The sequence below is a fragment of the Onychostruthus taczanowskii genome, unplaced genomic scaffold (assembly GCF_017590055.1).
Source record: "Onychostruthus taczanowskii isolate IOZ18803 unplaced genomic scaffold, ASM1759005v1 scaffold195, whole genome shotgun sequence".
Taxonomy (NCBI): Eukaryota; Metazoa; Chordata; class Aves; order Passeriformes; family Passeridae; genus Onychostruthus; species Onychostruthus taczanowskii.
In genome coordinates, this window is record NW_024499184.1 from 425,834 (window position 1) to 447,628 (window position 21,795).

Sequence of the window (21,795 nt, forward strand, 5' to 3'; positions counted from 1 at the left end):
TAGCAGCCTGGGATAGTGGAAGATGTCCCTGCCCATGGCAGGGGGTGGAACTGGATGCTCTTCAAGCTCCCTTTGAGCACAAACCACTCCAGGATTCTCATCAAGGAGGTGGCAGTGGAGCAGGGATTGAAGCAACACGACAATGGCTTGGGGCTGCACCCGGAGAGCTGAGGCTGTGCTCGGGCGAGGATCCATGGAGACACACCAGGAACCTTTCAGTTTGTTGCACTACCGGCTAAGAACGGCTCTCCTGAAGCAATTAATTTTGCTGGAATCGTGGCTATCCAGTTTTCTTCATGATCTCAGGTTGATCTCATGTTTGTTGCTATTGTTGACAAAGTAAGTTAAGTAACCTTCAGCCACGAGGACACAAATCCTGCTAAAATAAAGGAGTAAGGGCTGAAAAATTCCGTCTCCTGCATTATGGAAATAATTGGATAGGCTTTCTTCTACAGTGCTCCCTTCTTAGAGCAGTGTGGGGGGGAGGGAGGTATCAATAAGAAGACAATAATCAATAAGAAGACAAGATCAATAAGAAGACAAGAATTTCCCAAGGATCTGTGCCTTGGGCTGAGATGGATGTTTTTTGGGGACAACAAAAACAACTGTGTTTTTGGGAAGAGGGTGCAGCTGGGCTCACACCACTCCCCACTGCCACAGGCTTCCCGAGGAGGTGGTGGAGTGCCATCCCCGGAGGGATTTAGCGCGTGGATGTGGATCCGTCTGTGGCACTTGGAGACACGGTCAGCGGTGACCTTGGCGGACAGCAGGACCCACGTGCCGTTTCCCCTAAGGACTCAGTGCCCGCGCACGGCCCCACGGGACTTGTAGTTTTCATCTAGTTTCGCCCCGCTCTCAGCCGCCACTAAAGAACTACAACACCCAACATGCCCAGCAGGGCGCTGCGCACCCTGACGGTTGCCATCCTCTGCGGTCGCGTGGTGCATCACGGTGCTTGTAGTCCACCTTCCCGGGTGGCGCGTGGTGAGGCGACGTGCGGGGACTACATTTCCCAGCCACCGCCGCGCCAGGAGCGGAACCGGGAAGCGCGAAGATGGCGGTGGATAAGGAGCTGCTGGAGAGGGACCTCTACGGGCTGCTGGGGATCGGCGAGAAAGCGTCCGAGAAGGAGGTGAGGGGCGCGGGCGGCTCGGGACGGGCTCCTTCTCTCCCCTCCATCCCTTTCCCGGTCTCCCTGGGAGCGGCGCGTTCCCGGCGCGGCGCTGAGCTGAGGGGCTGCTCCAAGCGCTGCTGCGGGACCGGGGCTGTCGGACGGAAAAAATCCCGTTTTTACTGACATTGCGTTGTCATATCCCGGTTTTACTGGAATTGGCCTCGTTCCCCCAGTTCACCCCTCAATCCTGCGGGGCGGAACCCGCCTGTGGAGGAGGGGAGAACTGCGGGGTCGGTCCGGGACATGTTCTCGCTTTGTTTATGTGCTTCAGAAGGGAAATTCCCGTGTTGATCCAAAAATCCTGCTGTCAGGCGTTTGTCCGAGCGCCCAAAAGTCACGTAGTTAATTTCGTGGGCTTGGTTTTGAATCGAGTTTCGTTGGTTAGTCAGTGCTAAACACAGGAGGGAAGCTGCAGAGGGGCTCGGGCCGAGGGCCTGGAATAACGGGATAACAAGGGAATGGCTGCCCTGTGGGCTTGGGATGAGTCGTTGGCGGTTTTGAATCGAGTTTCCTTGGTTAGTCAGTGCTAAACACAGGAGGGAAGCTGCAGAGGGGCTCGGGCCGAGGGCCTGGAATAACGGGATAACAAGGGAATGGCTGCCCGCTGCCAGGGAGCGGGGTTAGGCGGGACAGTGCGGGCAATTCTTGCCTGAAATGGGAGGTTGGAGGATGGAGCCCGGCGAGGAGATCCCTCTCCTTCAGCTGGACTCTTATGCGGGAGGTGGGGTCATCCGCAGGGCTTTTCCTGCACATTCCCAATCCCGGGAGCTTTGTCCACCAGGTGGGGCCGGGACACAACTTTTTCCACTTGTTATAGCAGGGAATTGGTTGGGAGTGGGATACAGTGGCTTCCTTTTTTCCTTCTCCCCCCCTTTTGTTTTCCTTGTCCCCCCCTTTTTGTTTTCCACTTTTTTTCCCCTCCATTTCCCCATTTTTCGTTCTCTTTACCTCTTCTATTTTTCTTTTCCACTTCTCTTCCTTTCCCCATTTCTTTTCCTTTCCCTCTTTCTTTCCTTTCCCCTTTTTGGTTCCCTTTCCCTATTTTTGGTTCTCTTTCTGTTTTTTTTCCCTTCCCCCATTTTTTATCATCTCCCCCTTTTTTTCTCCCTCTCGTTTTCCTTTCCTTTCCCCTTTTTGGTTTCTTTCCTCCATATTTTTTTCCTCTCCCCCTTTCCCCCCTCTCTCCGTTTTTTTTCCTCTTCTCCATATTTTTTTCTTCTCTCCTTTTTTTTTCTCCCCCTTTTCCTTCTCCCCTTTTTTCTTTTCTCCTTTTTTTTTCTTTTGTCCTTCTCTCCTTTTCCCCTCTCCCATTTTTTTTAACCTGAGGTTTAACTGCTGCAACGCAAGACACCTGGAAGCCAAAACAGCTTTTGAAAGCTCCAGCTCCTCCCAGACACATTCATGTCCCGGGCCCAGCGGATTGCCCTTGAACAGAGGGATTATTTTGGGTTTCCAGGGTGCTTTTTTTGGCAGAGACCAAGCAGTTCTCCCCAGTAACCCCCAGTGTGGCCCCTGCAGGTGAAGACAGCGTTCCGGCAGAAGGCTCTCACCTGCCACCCGGACAAGAACCCCGACAACCCCCGGGCAGGTGAGGTGGGGCAGCTCTTCCTGCATGAGTTTTCCCTTCTCCAGCCTCCTGGAAGTGGCTCTGCTTCCCTGAGTGCTGAGGGAATGGCTGGGTGTGTGTCCCTGGGCTGGGAGTTGCTCCTGTTGGTGTTAACTCTGATTTTTTTAAGGCTGAACGATCCCTGCTGGGTTTAGAAACAGGTTTTAGTAAGGCAGTGCTGGAGTTACAGCTGCACCTCTCCAAACCTTCCCAGCCTTTGCCTGTTTGGACACTGCTTTGATCTGTATCTCTCACAGTTCAAACTTCACCAGCAGTCCATAAATCCTTTTATCTGCGGCAGGGCAAGGGGGAATTTGAGCTGCCTGCAGCGAGGGGTTGCTGTGGATGGAGGTTGTAGAATTAGCAGTTGCTTTGTGTGTCAAGACCGATAATTCACCTTTATAAAAAATAAATACAATTTGCCAATGCTTGTAATGGGACAAGAGGAAAGACTTTTTTAAAGGATAAGCAATACAACATTTCCTTCTTGTTGAAGGAAAAGGACAAAGAGGGAGAAGGAAATTGTGAAGCTCCAGCTAAATGTGGCATGAAGGAGATGTTGCCACCCAAAGTGAAAAGAATCAATAAGAAAAATTAAGTTTGTGTATTCCAAGTTTTCTCTTAAAATGAAACAATCCCAGTTTTTTCTTTCTTTATTTACTCTCAAGTTTGGGTAACACCTTTGAGTTGAGGTGGCCCTGGCTAGAGGTTGGCTTACAAATCTCTTGGAGAGGTGATTTTTGTTCCTTGGAGAGACCTTCCTGCAGGAATTGTCTTTCCTGGTTCTTCCCCAGGTCCCTCACCTGGCTTCCCTCATCTTGCCCTTATTTCTTCTCGTTCCCAGCGGAAATTTTCCACCAGCTGTCCCAGGCCTTGGCCGTGCTCACAGATGCAGCAGCCAGGGTAAGGATGTTCCCTGGGCAAGGGTGGGATTTTGGGGTGGTGCTGGGAACTCTAATCCTGCCTGTCCTGCTCTCTGCTGCAACAGAGGCTCCATGAATACAAATCTCAGCTGTTATTCCCCCTGGTTCTCCATGAGATCAGATCTCAGGTGCCAGGTAACAGCTTGGAGGAATGTGGTGTTTGGGATTTGCTGCTGGGAGCAGCTCTGCCCTGAGATTCTGCCTTTAATAACGTGCTGGACTGGGGCATATCCCATTTAACAACACCATCCCTGGTTCAGGAACACCAAATTCCCATGGCAACATCTGCCATTCCTGTTGAGTCAGGGGCTGACAAATGAGTAATACTTGGATGCAATTCCTGAGGCTCCAGGCTTTGCTGTCTGAGGGACACAGGAGGGCTTGGATCCTTCTGAGGCTGTGGGGAAGTGGCTGAGAACCCACTGCCCAAGGCCTAAAAGAACCTGGAAATGTCCCTGGAAAGAATAAAACCAAAAAATGAGCGAGGAACTCTCTCCAGATTATCTCAGGAGAGGGAAAACCGTTGATTCCAGGTGACAGAAGCTAAAAACACGAGCTCCTCTTCTCAGGTACTGGCAAAGCTTGTCATCCAAGAAGCAGCAGATGCTCCAGCCCTGCTGACAGGGTTTCAGTCCCTGATGTCGTTGTGTTCCCTGTTTTCCAGTTTCTCTCCTGGTTTCTGTAGTTTCCCACTGTTGTGCTGGTTCCTTGGCAGGCAGCCTATGACAGGGTGAGGAGGGCGAAGAAGGAGGCTGCAGCAAGGACACAGAAACTCGATGAGAAGAGGAAGAAAGTAAAGCTTGGTGAGAAAATCAAACCCTCATGTTCTCCTGAGGTCTCCCCTAGCTGGCTGTTTGCATTTCTCCTTCCATGGGGTATGACTCTGGTTTCTTCATCCCTGTTACAGTCCAGTAGACCTGGAATCTTCTCCCACAGCCATAGTTGGGGTGGTCCTGCTCTGGGAAGGAGGGAATTAGGTCCTGCAGTGGGAATTAGGGGATTGAGAATTGTTAAGGTTCCTTTGGTGTGTGGGACCAGAGGAGAGGCAGCAGAGCTGTCAGGACATGGGTGTAGCTGCAGCCGAGTTTGTGATCTATCCATCTTCCTCTGGGCAGCAGGGAAAACTCAAGTTCTCTTTGGATTGTTTTAATTTTGCTTCTTTCTCTGCAGATCTTGAAGCCAGAGAACGGGAAGCCCAGTCCCAGGAGAATGAAGAGGAGGAAATCAGGATAACGAGATCATTAGAAGAAGAAGTAAGGATAAATTCTTAGTTCCCTCTGCTATTTTTGAGAAGAATTGCTGGAATTATTTCCATTCCTGATGAAATCCATGGGATGAGGTGCAGAAAAATCTCTGGAGAGCAGTCCTTCAACCTTTGGGATTAAAAGGCTCTGTGAATCAGAGAATCCTGGAATGGTTTGAGTGGGAAGGAGCCTTAAAGCCCATCCAGTTCCAGCCCCTGCCATGCTCAGGGACCCCTCCACCAGACCAGGCTGCTCCTTTTGGAGCTGTCCCAGGGCAACTGGCAGGAGGGGTGTCCCAGGAGATGGGTGTGATGCCCAGGCTGTCCTTGGAAGCCTCCAGGTGACATTCCAGCCCTGGCTGTGTGCCTCAGGTGCCCGTGCTGTGTTCCCTGTGCCGTAGATAATCCGCCTGCGTGAGGAGGGCTCCCGGCAGCTGGAGGAGCAGCAGAGGCTGGTCAGGGAGCAGATCCGCCTGGAAAGGGAGCAGCACAGCCGAGGTGAGCACGGGGAGCACCTGCAGCTGGCCTCGGGCTCTTTGGCAGCTGTCCACCCTGAGTTTTTCCAACCTTCTTGCAGGGAAAAATGCCTCAGAACATGTCTGCTGCTTGTGTTTTTGCTGACCTGTTTGTAGCCTTGATCGTGGCAAGTCTGTGCTTCCTAAAAGGAAAAGTGCTGCCATGGAGTGTTCAGTCTGTGCTGCAGTTCCTGTTGCACGAGATTTTTGGGACTGCAATGGTCCACTGGAAATCCCAAAGTGTTTCATCATGTGTATGTTCTCAGGGAAAAAAATTGTGCAAAATGCTGAGGAATTTTCACCCGTGTCCTTTCCTTTGATTTTTTTTTTTAGGCAGGCAGGAAAGAAATGGAGCAGAAGGCAAAATAACTCCTAAGCTCAAGGTAAGACATCCTTAAAAAGCTGTGTTTTGGTGAAAACTGATAGAACATGGTGGAAAACAGAAGGGACATTTCAACCCTGCTAAGCTGGCACATCCTTTTTTGTACTGGAGATGAAATTCCTTCATGGAATGTGCATCATCAGGTGAACAGCTCCTGTCCTTGCTGTTAGAATTCCTTCCTCACTCCCCTTTTCTTTGTCTGCTCCAGATTTCTGAGCCTGGGATTGAGTTGTCTGTGCTTTAAGCACAGGGAAACAGCTGCTAATTACCCTGACAGAGCCATTAGCATCCTTTCAAGTGCGATCTTTTTTTATTCCAGCGAGCAGCGTTTCTCCCTGTTCCCCAAACAGTTTGTTCCCTGTGCTCACTCCCATGCTGAGATCACTGTCTTGGCAGGCCTGGGAGTGTGGCTGGAAATAGCAAACGTGGTGAATGTTCAGGGGGGTGGGAGCTGCTTGAGCAGGCAGCACATCCAAACGGGAAAAATTAACTCCTGCCGTTTGTTTCCAGCTCAGGTGGAAATGCAGGAAGGAAGATGAGACTGGAGGGGGATACTCCAAAGATGTGCTGCTGAAGATCCTACAGAAGGTCCTGTCTGACACTCTTCCCTTTGTATTACTGGGTCTTCCCCTGATCCAAGTGCTGTAAGAATAGCTGGGAAGCTGCATATCACAGAATCATGGAATGGTTTGGGTAGGAAGGGACCTTAAAAATAATTCAGTTCCACCCCTTGCCACAGGCAGAGACACCTTCCACTAGACCAAGTTGCTCCAAGGCCTGTCCAGTCTGGCCTTGGACACTTCCAGGGATGGGGCAGCCTCAGCTCCTCTGGGCAACCTGTGCCAGGGCCTCAGCACCTGCACAGGGAAGGATTTTATCCTAATAATCTAATCTGAACAGGTAATCTCATCTGAACAGCTGGTTTGAAGTTATTCCCTGTGTCCTGTCACTCCATGCCTTTGTAAGCTATAAACTGGAGTGGCTCATTTCCTTCCTTGTTCAGCTTTCTTATGCAGTTTTCAGAGCTCATCAGCATGATCGTGGAGTCATTAAGGTTGGAAAAGATCTCTTAAATCATCAAATCCAACCTTTGAACCAAGTTGGATCCTTTGATCCCTGAGCTGGGAGCTGTTTCCCAGCTAACAGCTCTGGCTGAAACAGCAACTGCAGACTCTTCCCACTGGATGCTTCCTGCCCACTATGTCTGGCTCTGTGCTTGTGGTGCAGCCATCCTTCACTTCAAGCACTCCACATCCCTGCTGTGGGAAGTGCAGAGACAGGCACAGACAAGCCTTTGATCTGATCAATCCCACCCTGGCATCTTTCTTTTCCCTCTGAGCTCTGACTCTGAGCTCAGCAGCCCTCTTGCATAGAGGAGCCAAGTGTGCAGCTCCATGCCTTCCCAGATTATTTCCTGGAGGGACAGAAATGGTGGGATCAGTGGAAGCAGGACAGAAGTGGTGACAGCTCAAGCCTCACGTCTGTGAAAACACACGTTTTCTCTTTGTGTTCATTTGATAACTGAACTTGACATCTCTCCTGGCTCTGTAATTAACTTTCCTTCCTTTCTTTCTTCCCACAGTATGGTGATGTGCTCAATTTGTTGATCTCCAGCAGGAAGACTGGGAGTGCAGTGGTGGAATTTGCCACGGTGAAGGCAGCTGTGAGTGTGCAGAGCCCCTGCTGGGTGTGCTGGGGGTGGCACAGCACAGGTGACAGCCAGGACACTGCCCTGTCATTAAGGCAGTGGAGAAGGGTAATGAGAGTCAAAAGGCACAAAGGGTGTGGCACAGCTGGAGGCACAAACCCAGAGATCAGGCACATAAACAGGTTGTGCGTGGAACAGGCTGAGGGAAGAGGCACTGCCTTAGAAATCAGGCACTGAGCACTTACTCAGCTCTCTCTGGAGGTGAAATGCCTTGGAGTTGGGCTTATGTGTTTTGGAGGTGATACCAGGCATTTGCAGTGAAAAACAACCTAAAATGTCTTGACTCACTGTGAGTTATAATAACTCAGGTGGCTGTGGGAGCAGAAGTCATCAGTTACCCTGAGTTTTATAGTTCCATCAGCTTGGGCTGTATGAGACTTTCCTTGTTAGCTTTTCTTTCACTCATATCCAAATGATAAAAACCCCCAGAACTGTGTGTGACCTGTATATCAAAAGTGCTGGCAGGGGTATGGACCATAGAGGTGCTTCTCATGTAGGGCAGCTGTGAAATCTGAGAGTCATGGAATGGTTTGGGTTTGAAAGATCCTTAAAATCTTACAGAGTGGAATAATAGAATAGTTTGGATTTGAAGGGGCCTTAAAAGACCATCCATTTCAAGCCCCCAGCCATGGGCAGGGACACCATCCACTAGCCCAGCTTGCTCCAAGCCCCATCCAGCCTGTCCTGGGACACTTCCAGGGATAGGTCTTGTTTGTGCCTTACTTGGCCTTGAGGCCATTCTGAGATGGGAGCATGATTCTTAGGGACTCGTGAGGGAGCAGGGTCTGAAATTCAGGTGATGATGGAAGGGTGTTTTCCCTGCCAGGAGATGGCTGTGAAGAATGAGGTTGGCCTGCTAAATAACCCCCTGAAGATTTCCTGGCTGGAGGGCCAGCCCCAGAGCCGCCCCAGCACCGTCCTCCCTGACAGCACCAGCCAGCCCAGGAGCTCACAGGTAAGGAGATGGAAATCTGGTGCTGTAACAACCTAAATCTCAGAGTGCTGTCAGGAAGAAGCTTTTTGGGCCAGGCCTTGCTTTTCCTTTCTGTGCTGGATCAGTGGCCTTCTAAAGGACCTCCTGCCTGGGCAGCAGCACACTGGGAGCTGTTTGGGTCTTCACACATTCCCTTTCTCTCAAGTGAAGAACAAGGATGTTCCCTGCACAGCCCAAAGCCTCCAGTGCCATTCTGATGGGATTTTTTAATATGTTCTTGACTGTTGGAATCCTCTGAGTGACAGCTGCTGAAAGGTTCCTTAGAGAGCCATGGTTGCTCACTGCATTCCCAGGAGGAGGAAGTTTCAGTGCTGGAAGCAAACCTCTATTCTTAGAGGTCTGCAGGAGGGAGGGGACAGCAATATCAAGTTAAATATCCTTTTGTGTGTTCACTCCCTAAATATTTTAAGCTTGTGAGATTGTTCAGTGCATTCTTGATGTTTTATTAAGTATTTTATTTATATTGCTTGTAATTATACATCAAAACCCCTGATTGTTATCCTGTCCATATAGGACCAGGGAGAGTCCTGCAGGCACAGGTGATTCACCACAGGAGTGGTGAACCACAGGAGTGTTAGGAAGGGAACTGGTGAGAAATTCTCAAATAACAAACCATGTTATTTGAGAATTTCTCACTGGCAGAGAGTGAGAAGTGGCTCATTCCTACCAAAGGGGTTGCTGGTGCAGTTGGAGCTTGGTAGTGGATTCCAGCCTCTGTGGGTTCAGATCCCTGAGTTTGTCTTGGCCTGTTTCCATGCCATGAGCTTGTTAGTGTGGAAGTGCAGCGTCTGCCTGCGGTGCAGGATTAGTGTGGTGGGGCAGCAGGGAGAGCAGGAAAGCAGCACATGGTGCTGGTGACTCACCTGTGCCCAGCACAGCCTCCTCAATCCCACCTGGCTCTGGGAATGCTGAGGAGCTGCTGCCAGGGTCCTGCATCCTGCCCAGGAGCTGCACAGCTGATGCTTTGCTGTCCTTTCTGCTGCTTTTAGCTGTAAGGAGCTGCACTGTCTGGGATTGAACTGCAGCCTGGCATCTCCAAGCTGCTCTCTTTCCTGTTTTCCCTTGTTCCCACTCCAGACCCTCCCCAAATCCTCCTGCTGCATCCACTAGGATGCTTCTAAAACCTGCAATGTGTTCACAGTTCCTCTTGGCTGATCTGCTTCCAGCTGACTTAGCTCACGCTCTCCAGTTCAAGAGTGTACAGGGTGAGCTCCCAGATCCCTGTTCCCTCTGCCTCTTCCCTTCACACCCAGCCTGGCTTCCCAGCCACCAGGCTCCACGTTCTTGCTTCCAGGCTGCACTTACCTCATTCTGATTTAAGCTGCCCTTGCTTCCTATTCGCTTCCCCCCTCTGTTTTTGTCTGAATCCGCCCCCGTTTTGTTCCCACTCTGTGCAAAAGCAGCTCCTCTGCTGCTCTGCTTCAGGAAACAGCCCAAGCCTGCAGCGTTCTCATGGCAACACGCTCACTACTCATCCTCTGCTCCCTGTCTGGGACAAGCAGCCAGTACTCCCTGCCTGGGAGAGCCAGCTAGGACCTGAGTGCCAAAATCCACAGGTAAAGGACAGCCAGACCCCAGCCAGGGGGTTTGGGAGCAGTTCCCAGGTGGAAGCTGCTCATCTTCCACAGCCTTGTCTCCTACAGCAACAGGTGCACGTTTGACCAGCAGTTCCTGGAGAGCTGCTGCAGCCAAGCAGGCTCCAGTTCCCCTTGGAATTCAAAAGCTGTGGCTTGGACAGTATTCCTCCAGGCCATTGAGAGCAGTGGCTGTGTGATGGTTCAGAGCACACAGTGGCTGCAGAGAGCTTGTTTTGCCATTCCAACAGCATGCAATGCTCAGTTTTGGAAAGACTTTCCCTGCTCCTGCAGTGGAATCTCCCTGTCAGGGCTCCTCATCCATTCAGCCCTGAGAAAAGCCTCCTGCCTGGAGTTCTTGTGCCTGTTCTAAGCTCCTTCAGAGGGTTTAGTTCCTATTATTTAACTTTGGGAGGTGAATCTCGCAGGGTAAGAGGCAGCTGTGCCTTCCCTGGAGTGTCCCTGCACTTTGCTGTGGCCACTTCCAAAGCTCCTGGTGATCTGGGGGCATGGAGGTTTTATTATTGTTGTTTTTTAAAAGAGCCCTAATAGTCAAAAAGGTAATAACTGGTAGTTTGTTTTAGCAATTTGTCCTGGTGCTGCCCAAAACGTTCTCAGCCTGGCAGAGCCTTTCCCACTATCCAGCTCAGGTGGTAGTTTCTTTTAGCAGTTTGTCCTGGCAGAGCCTTTCCCACTTTCTCAGCCTGGCAGAGCCTTTCCCACTATCCAGCTCAGGCTGGGCAGCTGTTCCTGTCTTGCCCCAAGCTGTGTGAGCTCTCCTCAGAGGAAAATCAAGTCCCAGCAGCTCTGTCCTTCCCTCAGAGCCACACAAGTGTCCCTCCCCCATCATAAAACTCTGCAGTGCCAGGGAGGATGGACCTGGGCCCCTCCAGATACCCTGTGCTCCTGGTGCCTGGGATTTCTGTGGCTTGTTCCCAATGAAATGAGGCAACCAGACACTTCCAGTCACAGATACATTTATTCTTCTATGTCTGTACAGCTGGGAGCTCAGTGCATGCGTGAGGCAGCAGTGTCAGAGACATCTCTTCTCCTGCCAGGAGGATAAATCCACTGCTGGTGCTGTATCAGGAGCCTACTTGGATGCTTACCTCTTTCCAGGCTGGGAGTGCCACCTGCACTGGAGTTAAGGGAAAAGAAACCCACAAGGAGGAAGAGAAAAAACGGCGGAACAGCTTTGAGCTTTCACATCCAAACACGGTGGGAGGAGAAGCCCCAGTTCCCGTCTCTCAGCCCTCAAAGCTTTGGCTTCGGGGTGCAGTGCTGCTGCCTCCTTGCAGGCTGCCTGCCGTTCCACAAGCAGTCCATGACAAATCCCTGTGTGTCCCTGCCCCACAGTGTCACATCCCCAAAATAAGTCTTTCCGAAAAAATGCCAGTCTTCCCTGAGGATGGGACGCGCAGTCCGGAGTGGGAAATTCCCGGGGTGGAGAGCAGAAAGTTGCCCACGAGACAGCAGACGGTGCTCTCACCTGAGCACAGAGCCGTGAGCTCTGCTCCAGAGGATTCCTTGGCAAGGACAGGGATGGCCTGTGGTGGGCAAGGCGAGGACAACGAAACAGACCACGCGCAACAGGCATGCTCCAGTATCCTTCCTCCTGCTGGAATCGGAGGAACTGGCAGCAGCAGTGAGTAACTGGGATGTGGTGGACAATGAATACCTTCAAATGGCGTAATCCCTCGGGTTCTGTTTCCTGAGGGTCTGCAGCACATCCTCGAGGAGCGATAGCCCCAGATCCACTTTGAAGGACAGGAAGGGGTCAGCCAGGTCGGGAAGAGTGGTGCTGTTTGGGAGACCTGCCTCTGAGGTGCCGAGGTCCGTAGCCTGGTCCTTATGCGTCGGAGTGGCTTTGTGGTACGGAGCAGCATCAGAAAAGGAGAGGTCGGAGTGGGAATCTGTGTGATCGATGATGTTGGGGCAGCTGGAGCTGTCCAGGTACAGCCGGGGAGGCTTGGGAGGGGCTTGTGCCTTGGCCAGGTTCTGCTCGCTCTGACAGGACAGGTACTCAGACTTGTCCTTCAGATCCCTCAAGCATTCCCTCTTCTGGCCGTCCTTGTCCAGAGTGTGGCTGTTCTGGTTCAGGATGATGACTTGGTTGCCCAGCTTTTTGTGCCTCCTGAGGGAGAAGCGTCGGAAGAAGGTGGTGGACTTGATGGACCCCCTGCGCCAAGTATCCATGGTGAGGAAAGGCAGCGAGGAGCAGGAATGCTGGCTCCTCACAGGCGGGAGCCGAGGGATCAGCAGAGAGCCACGCAACAGGATCAACCTCTTCCTGCCCCGTTCCCGGAGCTGCAACGAACACAGAGAGGCTGGTAGTGCAGGAAATGCAAACTCCACGCCGCGGCAAGGAGCACTTGGCTTGTCTTGGATCTGAAGGAGTCTCCCCCTGGAGTGGAGAGGAGCGGCGGTGTGCGAGCGAGCTCGTTAAACGTGTGCTGCGGCTCCGGGCTGGTGGGGAACAGCAGAGGCACAGTCACCATGAGAACAGATCTAATCTGGCATCTAGAACAGAAGGGCACTCGGGTGCCATGGTAACCAGGCACCTTCTGCGGAGGGGCACCGCCGGAAAAGCGCCGTGGGTGGCTGGGAACGAGACGGTGACTCAGTCCCACCGAAGGAAGGAACCCGGGGAGTACGGGAGAAGGGGGATGTAGAAAGCGACAGTGCAGGAGACAACGCTGGGAGAACGGAGTGCAGGAGAGACTTACAAGGAGAAGCTGCTGGAGCACTCGGAGAGCAGGATGAAGAAGCAAGTGCAGGAATTCAGCCAGGTTGGACCCAAAATGCCAAAACTCCACAGTGCTGCCGCTGCCGTCCCTTCATGTGCCACCCGTCGCTGCTTCCCGGGCTGCGGCTCCCTGCGTGGATGTGTGGATGTGTTTGTTTTGAGCCAAGCCCTTGCTGAGTCAGCCACGTCAGAAACTGGGTTTCACTCCATTGGTAATTGCCAGGATTGCAGGAAGTAGGTGTGTGCAGTGGTGGAGCCTCAGCCCACGCTCAGGCACCCGGGAGCACGTGCTGGGAGCCCACCTGGATCAGGCTGCTCTTCCTCCTGCCACTCCGAGGGCTCCTCGTGTCAGCAGAGCTCCCAAACCAGGCTGCAAATCATCTCCTGGCTGTTTTAAATTTCAATCCCAGTGTGAGGTGGGGCTTCAGGTTTGTGTGGGTGATTCATCTGCATGAGTCTCAGGCAGGCTCTTCCATCCAGCCCAGCAAATTCCTGGGGCTGGTGGATGGGACTTGGAAGGATCCCGGCTGAGGGCTGATAGCATCGGTGCTTTCTCAGACACTGCTGCTGCCAGTACCCAAAGGTCATTTTGCTCAGGTGTCTCCTAAGACACCAATTAGACTCTTAATTTCCCTCTTGATGTTCCTTATCTGTTGTGGGCTTTCATTGTGTCCTTGCAGCCGGAGGAACCACTTTGCTGGCACAGGATAAGGAATTGCACTCGCCCATGTTTCCGTGCAGAGACTTATTTAGGCGTTCTATTGTCTTTGTATCCCTTCTGCTTCCTAAGAAATCCTTCAACATCTGGAGAAGCTGTGGCTTCCCCATCCCTGGAATTGTCCAAAACCAGGTTGGAGCAGCCTGGGCTGGTGGAAAGTGTCCCTGCCCATAGCACGAGGTTGGAACCAAATGATGTTTGAGATCCCTTCCCACCCAAACCATTCTGGGATTCCCTGATTCTCTGTGATCACCACTTAACCCACTTCCTAGAAAAAGGAATACCAAGGGGTTTTTTTTTCCATTCACCTTCTGTCAAGAAACTCTTATTTCCACCTGAACTGTCAAGGAATGAGCTGGATGTTTCCAAGCCTTGCAGTGCTTTCATACATCCAAAATAGCACGGCCACCTACTAGTGTGGAATGGCTTTGGAAGCAGCGCCAAAGCACCGGAGCAGCTGTCATCTGCTGCCCACGTTCATTAGGCAGAGTCTGCAATCAACTGCCTTGACGTGACAGTTGCTGCCACACGCAGCAGGGAGGCTCTGGGAGCTTTGGAAAACTGTTCCAGTCCTGTGTCAGGTTTGGGAACATCCCTGGTGGTTTTCTTTCTGCAGCTGTTTAGAATCAGGGAGTTGTTTGTGGTGGAAAAGACCTTCAAGGTCATTGATTGCAGCTGTTAGAATCATGGAATGGATTGGGTGGGAAGGGACCTTAAAGTTTATCCCAGGGCAGGGACACCTTCCACTATCCTAGGTTGTTCCAAGTCCTGTCCAACCTGGCTTGGAACACTTCCAGGGATCCAGGGGCAGCCACAGCTTCTCTGGGCAACCTGTGCCAAGGCCTCAGCACGGTCAGACAGTTGGAAGTTAGTCACTTCCATGACTCATCCACAAAGGTTTGATTTTTTTATGGCATTAGCCTTTGTAACAGGTGAAGTGTATGCAGTGTATGCTGGACTTCAGGCACCAACGCTGTAGGTGCAGGGTGATCTTGTCATCCAAAATAATGCCCCGTCCAGCCTCATGGAATGCTGGCTCTGTGTCTGTCCTGCTTTCCTCACCAACCACACTCATTGCTGGTTATTTTTAATAACCATTTTAATAACAATTCCTGGTTATTTCCTGTAGCCAGGCAGCTTTCACCCGCCTCACCCAGTTTCCGTGGGCTCAAACCATTTCCTGCCCAGAATGCTGGTGTTGTGAGGGGGATTTGGGCAAGTCTGGGAGTCTGTGCTGCCCCTGACAGGTTGTTTGTGTTTCCTGCTCCTTCCAGGCGTCGGTGGTGTCGGAGCGGGACTACGAGAGCCTGGTGATGATGAGGATGCGCCAGGCGGCCGAGAGGCAGCAGCTCATCGAGCAGCTCCAGCGGGAAGATGAGGAGGAAAAGTCTCACACTTAGCATGAGAGTATGGATTCTTCCCACCCCTCCGTCCCTTCAGAGCTGTTTCTTTATTTAAGTCAATAAACCTCCTTTTTTCTAAAGGTATTGTGGGAATAGAAACTCCCAGGGACTGCGGCCCTTATCCCTTTCCAGGTCTGGGGAAGGAATGGCTGCCTGAGGTTCACAGAGTGCAGGTGTTACCCTGTCAGTGTGTGTGCCCAGAACAGCTGCCCCATCCCATGGGACAAGGTGTGAGAGGTGCCATCAGAACACCAAACCTTGGAGCTTTTAATTCCTGAAAGCTTGTTCAGGAGCCATGCATCCAGAGGGATCTGGCAACAGCTTTAAACAACCCACAGAAGGACATTGGTCTCTTTGGAGCAATGTTTTATTGGTGTTACCCCCACAGCAGAATCCATGCACAGTCCCAAACATTCCAGCAGTGCTGGGATTAGAGCCTGCACCTGGAATAGTCACACAAGAACACTTTCTGTGTAATTTTGGGAATCCTGTGTTAGGCTTGGAAGGCAGTCTGGGATCTGAAAGTTTGGTGGTGCTGCTGAGATGGAAGCAGGCCTTGCTGCCAAGGGAAGGGATTCTCAAAGCACTGGAAGTAGGCTTAGTGGTTCCCTCTTGGATTTCAGGGATGAGATGGGATGGTGTCCATGCTTGCTGTCCCTCCCTAACCCCCTGGCCCAGGAGAAGGCATGGAGCTCTCCAGGGCACCCTGGGCAGGAGGCAAACAGGGCTGTTACTGAGCTTCCTCCAGGGCATGCTGAATACGTGATTAAAATGTAAAAAGATGGAATTTGCCAGACTGCCATCCCACTGAAGGCAGAGCTGGAGCCATCTGTCCCCTCTGCTAGATTCTGGGCATACCTTCCTCCCCCTGCTCTTGGGAAACAGAACAGGGATGGCAAAATTCCACTGGGTCCAGCTCTGCCTCTGCGCCATTCCTCCCCCTGCCTGAGTGCCTGGAGTCTGGGGCAGGAAGGAATTAAGGGGGGAAAGTTTGCTGCCAGTCCTGTAAGATGATCTCCAGCAGGATGTTGTCCGGGTGGAACGCAGGATTCTCCCTGGCTATTCCCTGTGGAGGCACCAGACCAGGGTCTGGCCCACGCCGGTCATGCTGACCACGCGGTAGCCGAGGCTCTCCAGCTTGTCCAGGACCACGCGCGGAGCGTCGTTCACGTAGTACTCACAGCTGCACCCGGGAAAGATGGGAATAAGGTGAGCTGGGGAGGAAGAGATGGGAATTCCCTGGTGGAAGTGAGCCTGCCTCACTGCTGCTGATCCCTCTAAGGCCAGCAGCCCCACCTGGCACAGGCGTGTGTGACACAGGGCCTTGGTTAATCCCTAAGGCACAGCCCGAGGTGCCAAACCACAGGAATCCTGTCCAGGAGGGAAGGATCAGGTTGAATGGGAATGTGGCTCAGGGGCTGGTGTCCAGAGCCACATGCTGCTCGGTGACTGGGCTGACACTGCAGCAGAGGGCTCACAGGTAAACACAGTGAGCACGTTTTTAGCATACCTGAGAATTCATGGAGGAGGAGAGGAATGATTCAGGTGTTTCTAAGGAATGAAATCCCAGTGTCCTACCCATGTCAGAGTATGTCTGTGAGATGGGTGGGTTTGAGGGACTGTTAGAATTTGGGGATTGGAACAAAGTGCTGCTTTCAGCCAGGTGGGAAACCTTTGGAAAGCCAGTAGCCTTCATCCTGCATGAGGTGCCAGGCAAGGTGGAGCCCAGGCTCCTCTACTCCAGCAGTGCCTGGGAGCTGACACTGGGATCCTTGTCCAGCTCTGATTCCCTGCTGGTTTGTTCTGGCTCTAGGCTTGGAGCACATTCCCACATTCCTACCCCTCAATCCCAGAAGCTGCAGGGCTGTGACACTGCTCCCCAGTGAAGGGACCAGGCACAGACTGGGCTGAATTGGCCTGGGACAGCTGAGCTGAGCTGGCCAGTGGGACCTTTGGATGTGCCAGCCTCTCCTCTGACATGACTTTTGGGATAAGGCTCAGAGCAGCTCAGCTGCAGCTGACTCACAGTGCTGGATAAGAGCAGATAATGATGGGCTGCAGGATCACTGGGGATCCTGTTTGGGCACCTGAACAAAGCTTCTCCTGCTTTTCCTACTAATAATGATAAAAAAAGATCCAAAAGCCTTTCCAAAGCTTCTCCTGCTTGCATTTCAGACCCGTGCTGGAGCTGGGAGTGTTTTAAAGCACAAAATAACCTGAGATGTGAGAGATTTTCCAGTTTCTCAAGACAGACTGTACTTGGCTGTAATTATAGATGTGGTGTAAAGATAATGTGCATTATTATAAGTGTCTTTGAAGTCTGTTCTTCCTCCAGGAGGGTTGCCACATACCCTTCAGATTTGCAGTGGGAGCTGGTAAATATTATTCCCACTATTCAGAGGAAGTAGCAGAGGCAGGGATTTGTAGAAACCTAAAAAACTGAGTAGCTGAGCTAAAAGCAGGAGGCAAGAGCTCCCAGGGCTTTATCCCAGCTGTGTGTTGAGAGAAATGAAGATTGCACACTCCGGGTATCAGATCTGCTGCCATCTCCATGTGCATCCAGTCGGGACGGAGGGGCTGGGATACCTGCAAAGCCTTTTCTTCCAGGTAAACCGACCCCACCCCTTGCCCCACCTGGCTGCCCCAAGGACTCTGACCCCGAGTGAGAGGGCAGGGACCACATCCCTGCTCCCCACACCTTGTGGGACTTAATGAGGGGCTGTGTGTCTGTGCAGCTCCCTCATTACAGGGATTTCAGCTTCACCTACATCCCAGTTTCCCAGCAGGTCTGTGCTGCTTGGGGTTTTCTTTTCCTAGGCTCCCTACAAGGTCATGGCTAAATTTCTGAGGCCCAACGTGCTGCAGGAAGGGGGTTTGCAGCATCCACAGCCAGGCTCTGCTCATGAAGGAATTGGGGATGGAAAATCCTGCTCGGCCTGCGGATCCCGGAGCTCCCAGCCCTGGCTGGGATTCCGGAGGAGGCGGCTGGGCTGGCACGTGGCTGTGCTCCCGGGGGTGCCAGCAGCCACATTCCAGCCAGGGGACTTTCCCCACTGCTCAGGCACACACGGGGAGGACGTGCTGTGCCGCAGGGATGTGCCGCAGGGATGTGTCCCCACCCCACAGCGGAGTTCCCAGCTGTGACACAGACCATGCCAAGGAGCAGGTGGGGCAAGAGGAGCTCAAAACGCTCCGGGCCACAGGGAGAGGAGAAAGGTGGTGAATCCACCAGGGAGATCCCATAGGAAGCTCACATCCCTTCCCCAAAACAGGCAGAATGTGGTGCTTCTTTTCCTTGTAGTGCTGAGGCTCCCCCAGCTGCCGGGGCAGGCACCACAGAGGCTTTTATCTGTCTTTGCCTTCCTTTTCCACCCGAATCCCAGGGATCCTCGCCCAAATCTCTCAGGATCCAGTTCCTTCTTGGAGCCTGTTGTGTTTCTCTGTCTCCCATCCCGTTTCGTAACTCCGGGCTCCGCACGGCGGGTGGCAGCACGACTCTGGCGCTGCTGCCAATCTCTGCCCCACCCACGGGCTTGGGAAAAGCAGCACGGAGAGGGATCAGCCCGGCAAACCCCCCAGGAAAGCAGGTGGGATGGGGCAGCCCTCTATGCTTATATTTTATCTCCTTACTATTGACATTTCCCAGCCCACTGAGATTTTTAACGCTGCAGCAGCTGAGGATCCAACCCTTGGTGTTGGCCAGGCTGGTGCTGAGTAGGAGGGTTTTCCCAGCTCCATGGATGGAAGCTTGGGAACATTTGGGATGAGATGCACCTTCTGTTTTAATGCCTTCTCCTCCTACTCCACACCACAGCACATGGAACACAGCAGGAATCGAGCTGCTCCTCTCTGTCAAGTTCTTTTGCATTTGGGGGTTTGTTTTGCTTTGCCATTGTTGTTTTGGGTTTTTTTTTTTCCCCACCCCAGGGAAAACCAGGAAGTGTGATATCAAGTGAGGAAAAAAAAAGTGAGCCAAACCATGAGGAGGATGCTGGTCACATCTCTGAGTGGCGCTTGGCCAAAGGCTGGGGTCAAACTCAGTGTGGTCAGAGGTGGGGACATGGAGAAGTGTCAAATATCCACGGCTTGGGAACACACCAGTGGTCCAGTCGGAGTCAGGGGTGACACAATGGGAAGCAGCTCCAACCTCAGGGCTCAGCTGCCCATGGAAAAGATTTAGGAGCTGTTGGGAAGGGCTGGCTCAGGTGAAGCCTTGAGCTGCACTGGAGAGGGGGATGGGATGGACAAACAGACTGCAGCTGGGAGGGATGGGAGGGACAGAACCAGGTGAGCATTCTGGTGTCTCAGCGCCAATAAAGGCACAGGCAGAGCAAGGCAGGAATGGCACCAAGAGAAGGAAAGGGGGGTCAGGTGCTAAAACAGGGTCAGAGCAAAGGAAAGTAAAGAACCAAGTGAAATATCAGGCAGCATATGCAGCTGGAAGGTGCTGTGGGGAGTCCTGGGATTAACTGTACAGCTGGAAGGTGCTGTGGGGAATTCCAGGAGTGAAAATGTTCTGCATTTCTTGGGAAAATAAGGAGAGGAGGACTTACAAGTTGTTCCCCAGCGTGCTCCTCTTTGTGGCCCCCAGGATACTCATCAGGTGGGGATCTGAGTGCTCGTCGCCCACCATGGTGGGCCCAGCCTCCTGTGGGACAGGCACAGAGTGGTGAGTGACACATGGTGGCACAGCCACCCCCTGTCCCAGCCACTGCCAGGAAGGTGCAGCTGCTCACCCAGGAAGGTTCCAGCCTCAGCTCAATGCCAGGTTTCACACTGGAAATGTTTGCTTTTCCCCTCTGGCAAAGAGCACAGCTTCCAAAGTCTCTGGAGGGCAGACTGAGCCCTGCTGCTCCAGGCTGTTCCCTCCAGTGCCATAATCCATGTGTCCCTTCCTGTACCTCATCCATAATCACTCAATCAACTTGTACGACCCCAAATGCCACTGCCAGCAGATGCTTTGGTGCTGCAGCATCCCCACAAATCCCCATTCCCAACCCACGGCTGCTTCCTCTGGGACATCTCCAGTGGCAGCAGCAGCAGTGTCCATCACAACTCCCTCCCTTTGCTCATTTGCTGTTTTCACTGCCCCTGCTTCCTGCCCCAAAGCACACCAGGATATCCAGGCTTCTGGATGCCGGGAAAAGGGAAACCCCAGATAAACACACAGCTGTGGGCTCCTAGAGAGTCCTGCAGGATGTGGGCGCTGCCAGTGCCGGGGAGCAACGTTTGCTTTGTGGCTTTATTTGACAGGGACAGCCAGCAATCCCACCGGTGCTCCTGGACATTGATCCCAACCACTGCCCGGCTCCCGTCTGCCCCAGCCGTGCCCACTCCCTTGGCCGCGTTTTCCACCCTGGAATGGCTTTTTGGGGACGAGGGAAAACCAGCTGCGAGGGCGTTCGTGGGATCTCGCCGCAAGTTTCCCAAGTGAGTCGCTGTTTGGGACAGGAGGGTTTGGGGCAGCAGAGCCGGGGTGGGGGCACGGGGACCCCTCACCGGCCTCTGGGCACAGCCTGGCCGTGCTGGGGTCCCCCAAAGCTGCGTCACCCCCGACCCCCCAGCAGCAGCAGGGCCAGCCCACGCCGGGATCGCACCGGAGGCACCGGTGACGGTGGCACCGCGGGCTGAGCGGGTCTCTCGGCTCGCCCCGGTCGGTTCCTGCCCGCCCCCCGGAATTCCCCACCCCCGGGGGTCCCCCGGGACTCACCAGGCGGATTTGGGTGCTAATGAGCAGGTACGGCATCTCCGCTCCGCCGCTCCCGCCGCCGCTCCAGGGGGACCTGCCCGGGGCCGCCCCTGGTCCCGCCCCGCCACCACCGCCCCCGGGCGGCGGGGGGAAAAGGCTCCCGGAGGGCTCGGGAGCGGGAGGAACCCGGGGGGCTCCGATGGATCCCTCGGGATCTCGGCACTGCCCTCCCAACACGGGATGGGCAGGAGGTGACGGGCTGGAAGGTGATGGAGCAGGAGGGGACAGAAGGTGAGGAGCAGGAGGAGATGGAGCAGGAGATGATGGACCGGGAGACAGAGGATGGGAGAGGATGGAGCAGGAGATGATGGACTGTGAGACAGAGGATGGGAGAGGATGGAGCAGGAGATGATGGACCGGGAGACAGAGGATGGGAGAGGATGGAGCAGGAGATAATGGACTGTGAGACAGAGGACAGGAGATGATGAGCAGGGAGAGGATGGAGCAGGAGAGGAGATACAGGGAGATGCAGGACAGGAGATGACGAGCGGGGAGGCAGTGAACTGGGAGATGATGGACAGGGAGATGGAGGATAAGGGAGACGAAGAGAACGGAAATTAATAGCAGGGAGATAAAGGACCAGGAAATAACAGCAGGGAGGTGAGGACTGGGAGATGGTGGAGCAGGAGCCAGGCAGGTGGGCCCTGCAGAGCATTCCCACTCCCAGCCCGCAGTCTGACCAAACATTCCCCTGAAGCAGAATGTTCAGCATTACCAACGTTTTTTGGGAAAAATCTCTTTTTATACTGGCTGCTATTGTCTGAGAACATGGGGGATTTAAATTCCTTCGTAATTGGAGAAGTTCAATTTCCTGAGACTGGGAGGCAGAGGCGCTGCATATCCGTTATTATTGATGTGTTATTAATTATTAATTGTTGTTGTTGCTATAATTATTATTGTTGTTGTTGTTAATTGTTATTATTGACATTGTCACTGACCCCTTGGTTGGGTTTGGTGACACACAAGAAACCCCAGAGGCTGATGGTCTCTTCCTAAAGCACGTCCCACAAATCCCAGTATGTCCATTAGGAGTTCCCTGTGGGATACCTCCCCCCAGGGT

The 21,795-nt window shown here is 53.0% G+C and overlaps 3 protein-coding genes across 7 annotated transcripts; 1 reads left to right on the forward strand and 2 right to left on the reverse strand.

Annotated features, from left to right (window-relative positions):
- Positions 1 to 1,009: 1,009 nt before the first annotated feature.
- DNAJC17 (DnaJ heat shock protein family (Hsp40) member C17) lies at positions 1,010 to 20,409 on the forward strand. Of its 5 annotated transcripts, none has more exons than XM_041402247.1 (12): positions 1,010 to 1,132; positions 2,693 to 2,762; positions 3,625 to 3,683; positions 4,419 to 4,506; positions 4,874 to 4,956; positions 5,348 to 5,444; positions 5,795 to 5,844; positions 6,354 to 6,431; positions 7,426 to 7,506; positions 8,378 to 8,506; positions 14,858 to 14,990; positions 20,240 to 20,409. In XM_041402247.1, the coding sequence occupies exons 1-11, from the start codon at positions 1,055 to 1,057 to the stop codon at positions 14,981 to 14,983; spliced, it is 939 nt and encodes a 312-aa protein (XP_041258181.1). In that variant the 5' UTR covers positions 1,010 to 1,054; the 3' UTR covers positions 14,984 to 14,990; positions 20,240 to 20,409. The 5 variants fall into 5 exon arrangements, with proteins under 5 accessions (XP_041258181.1, XP_041258179.1, XP_041258180.1 ...); XM_041402245.1 differs by lacking the exon at positions 20,240 to 20,409 and adding an exon at positions 16,011 to 18,573; XM_041402246.1 differs by lacking the exon at positions 20,240 to 20,409 and adding an exon at positions 16,034 to 18,573.
- CUNH15orf62 (chromosome unknown C15orf62 homolog) lies at positions 11,800 to 12,907 on the reverse strand. The gene has a single exon (XM_041402249.1). The coding sequence runs from the start codon at positions 12,313 to 12,315 to the stop codon at positions 11,800 to 11,802; it is 516 nt and encodes a 171-aa protein (XP_041258183.1). The 5' UTR covers positions 12,316 to 12,907.
- GCHFR (GTP cyclohydrolase I feedback regulator) lies at positions 15,084 to 20,843 on the reverse strand. Its single transcript, XM_041402250.1, has 3 exons — positions 20,697 to 20,843; positions 19,540 to 19,634; positions 15,084 to 16,169 (listed from the first exon to the last, which is right to left on the reverse strand). Exons 1-3 carry the CDS (start codon positions 20,730 to 20,732, stop codon positions 16,046 to 16,048), a joined length of 255 nt encoding a protein of 84 aa, XP_041258184.1. The 5' UTR covers positions 20,733 to 20,843; the 3' UTR covers positions 15,084 to 16,045.
- Between the last annotated feature and the right edge of the window lie 952 nt (positions 20,844 to 21,795).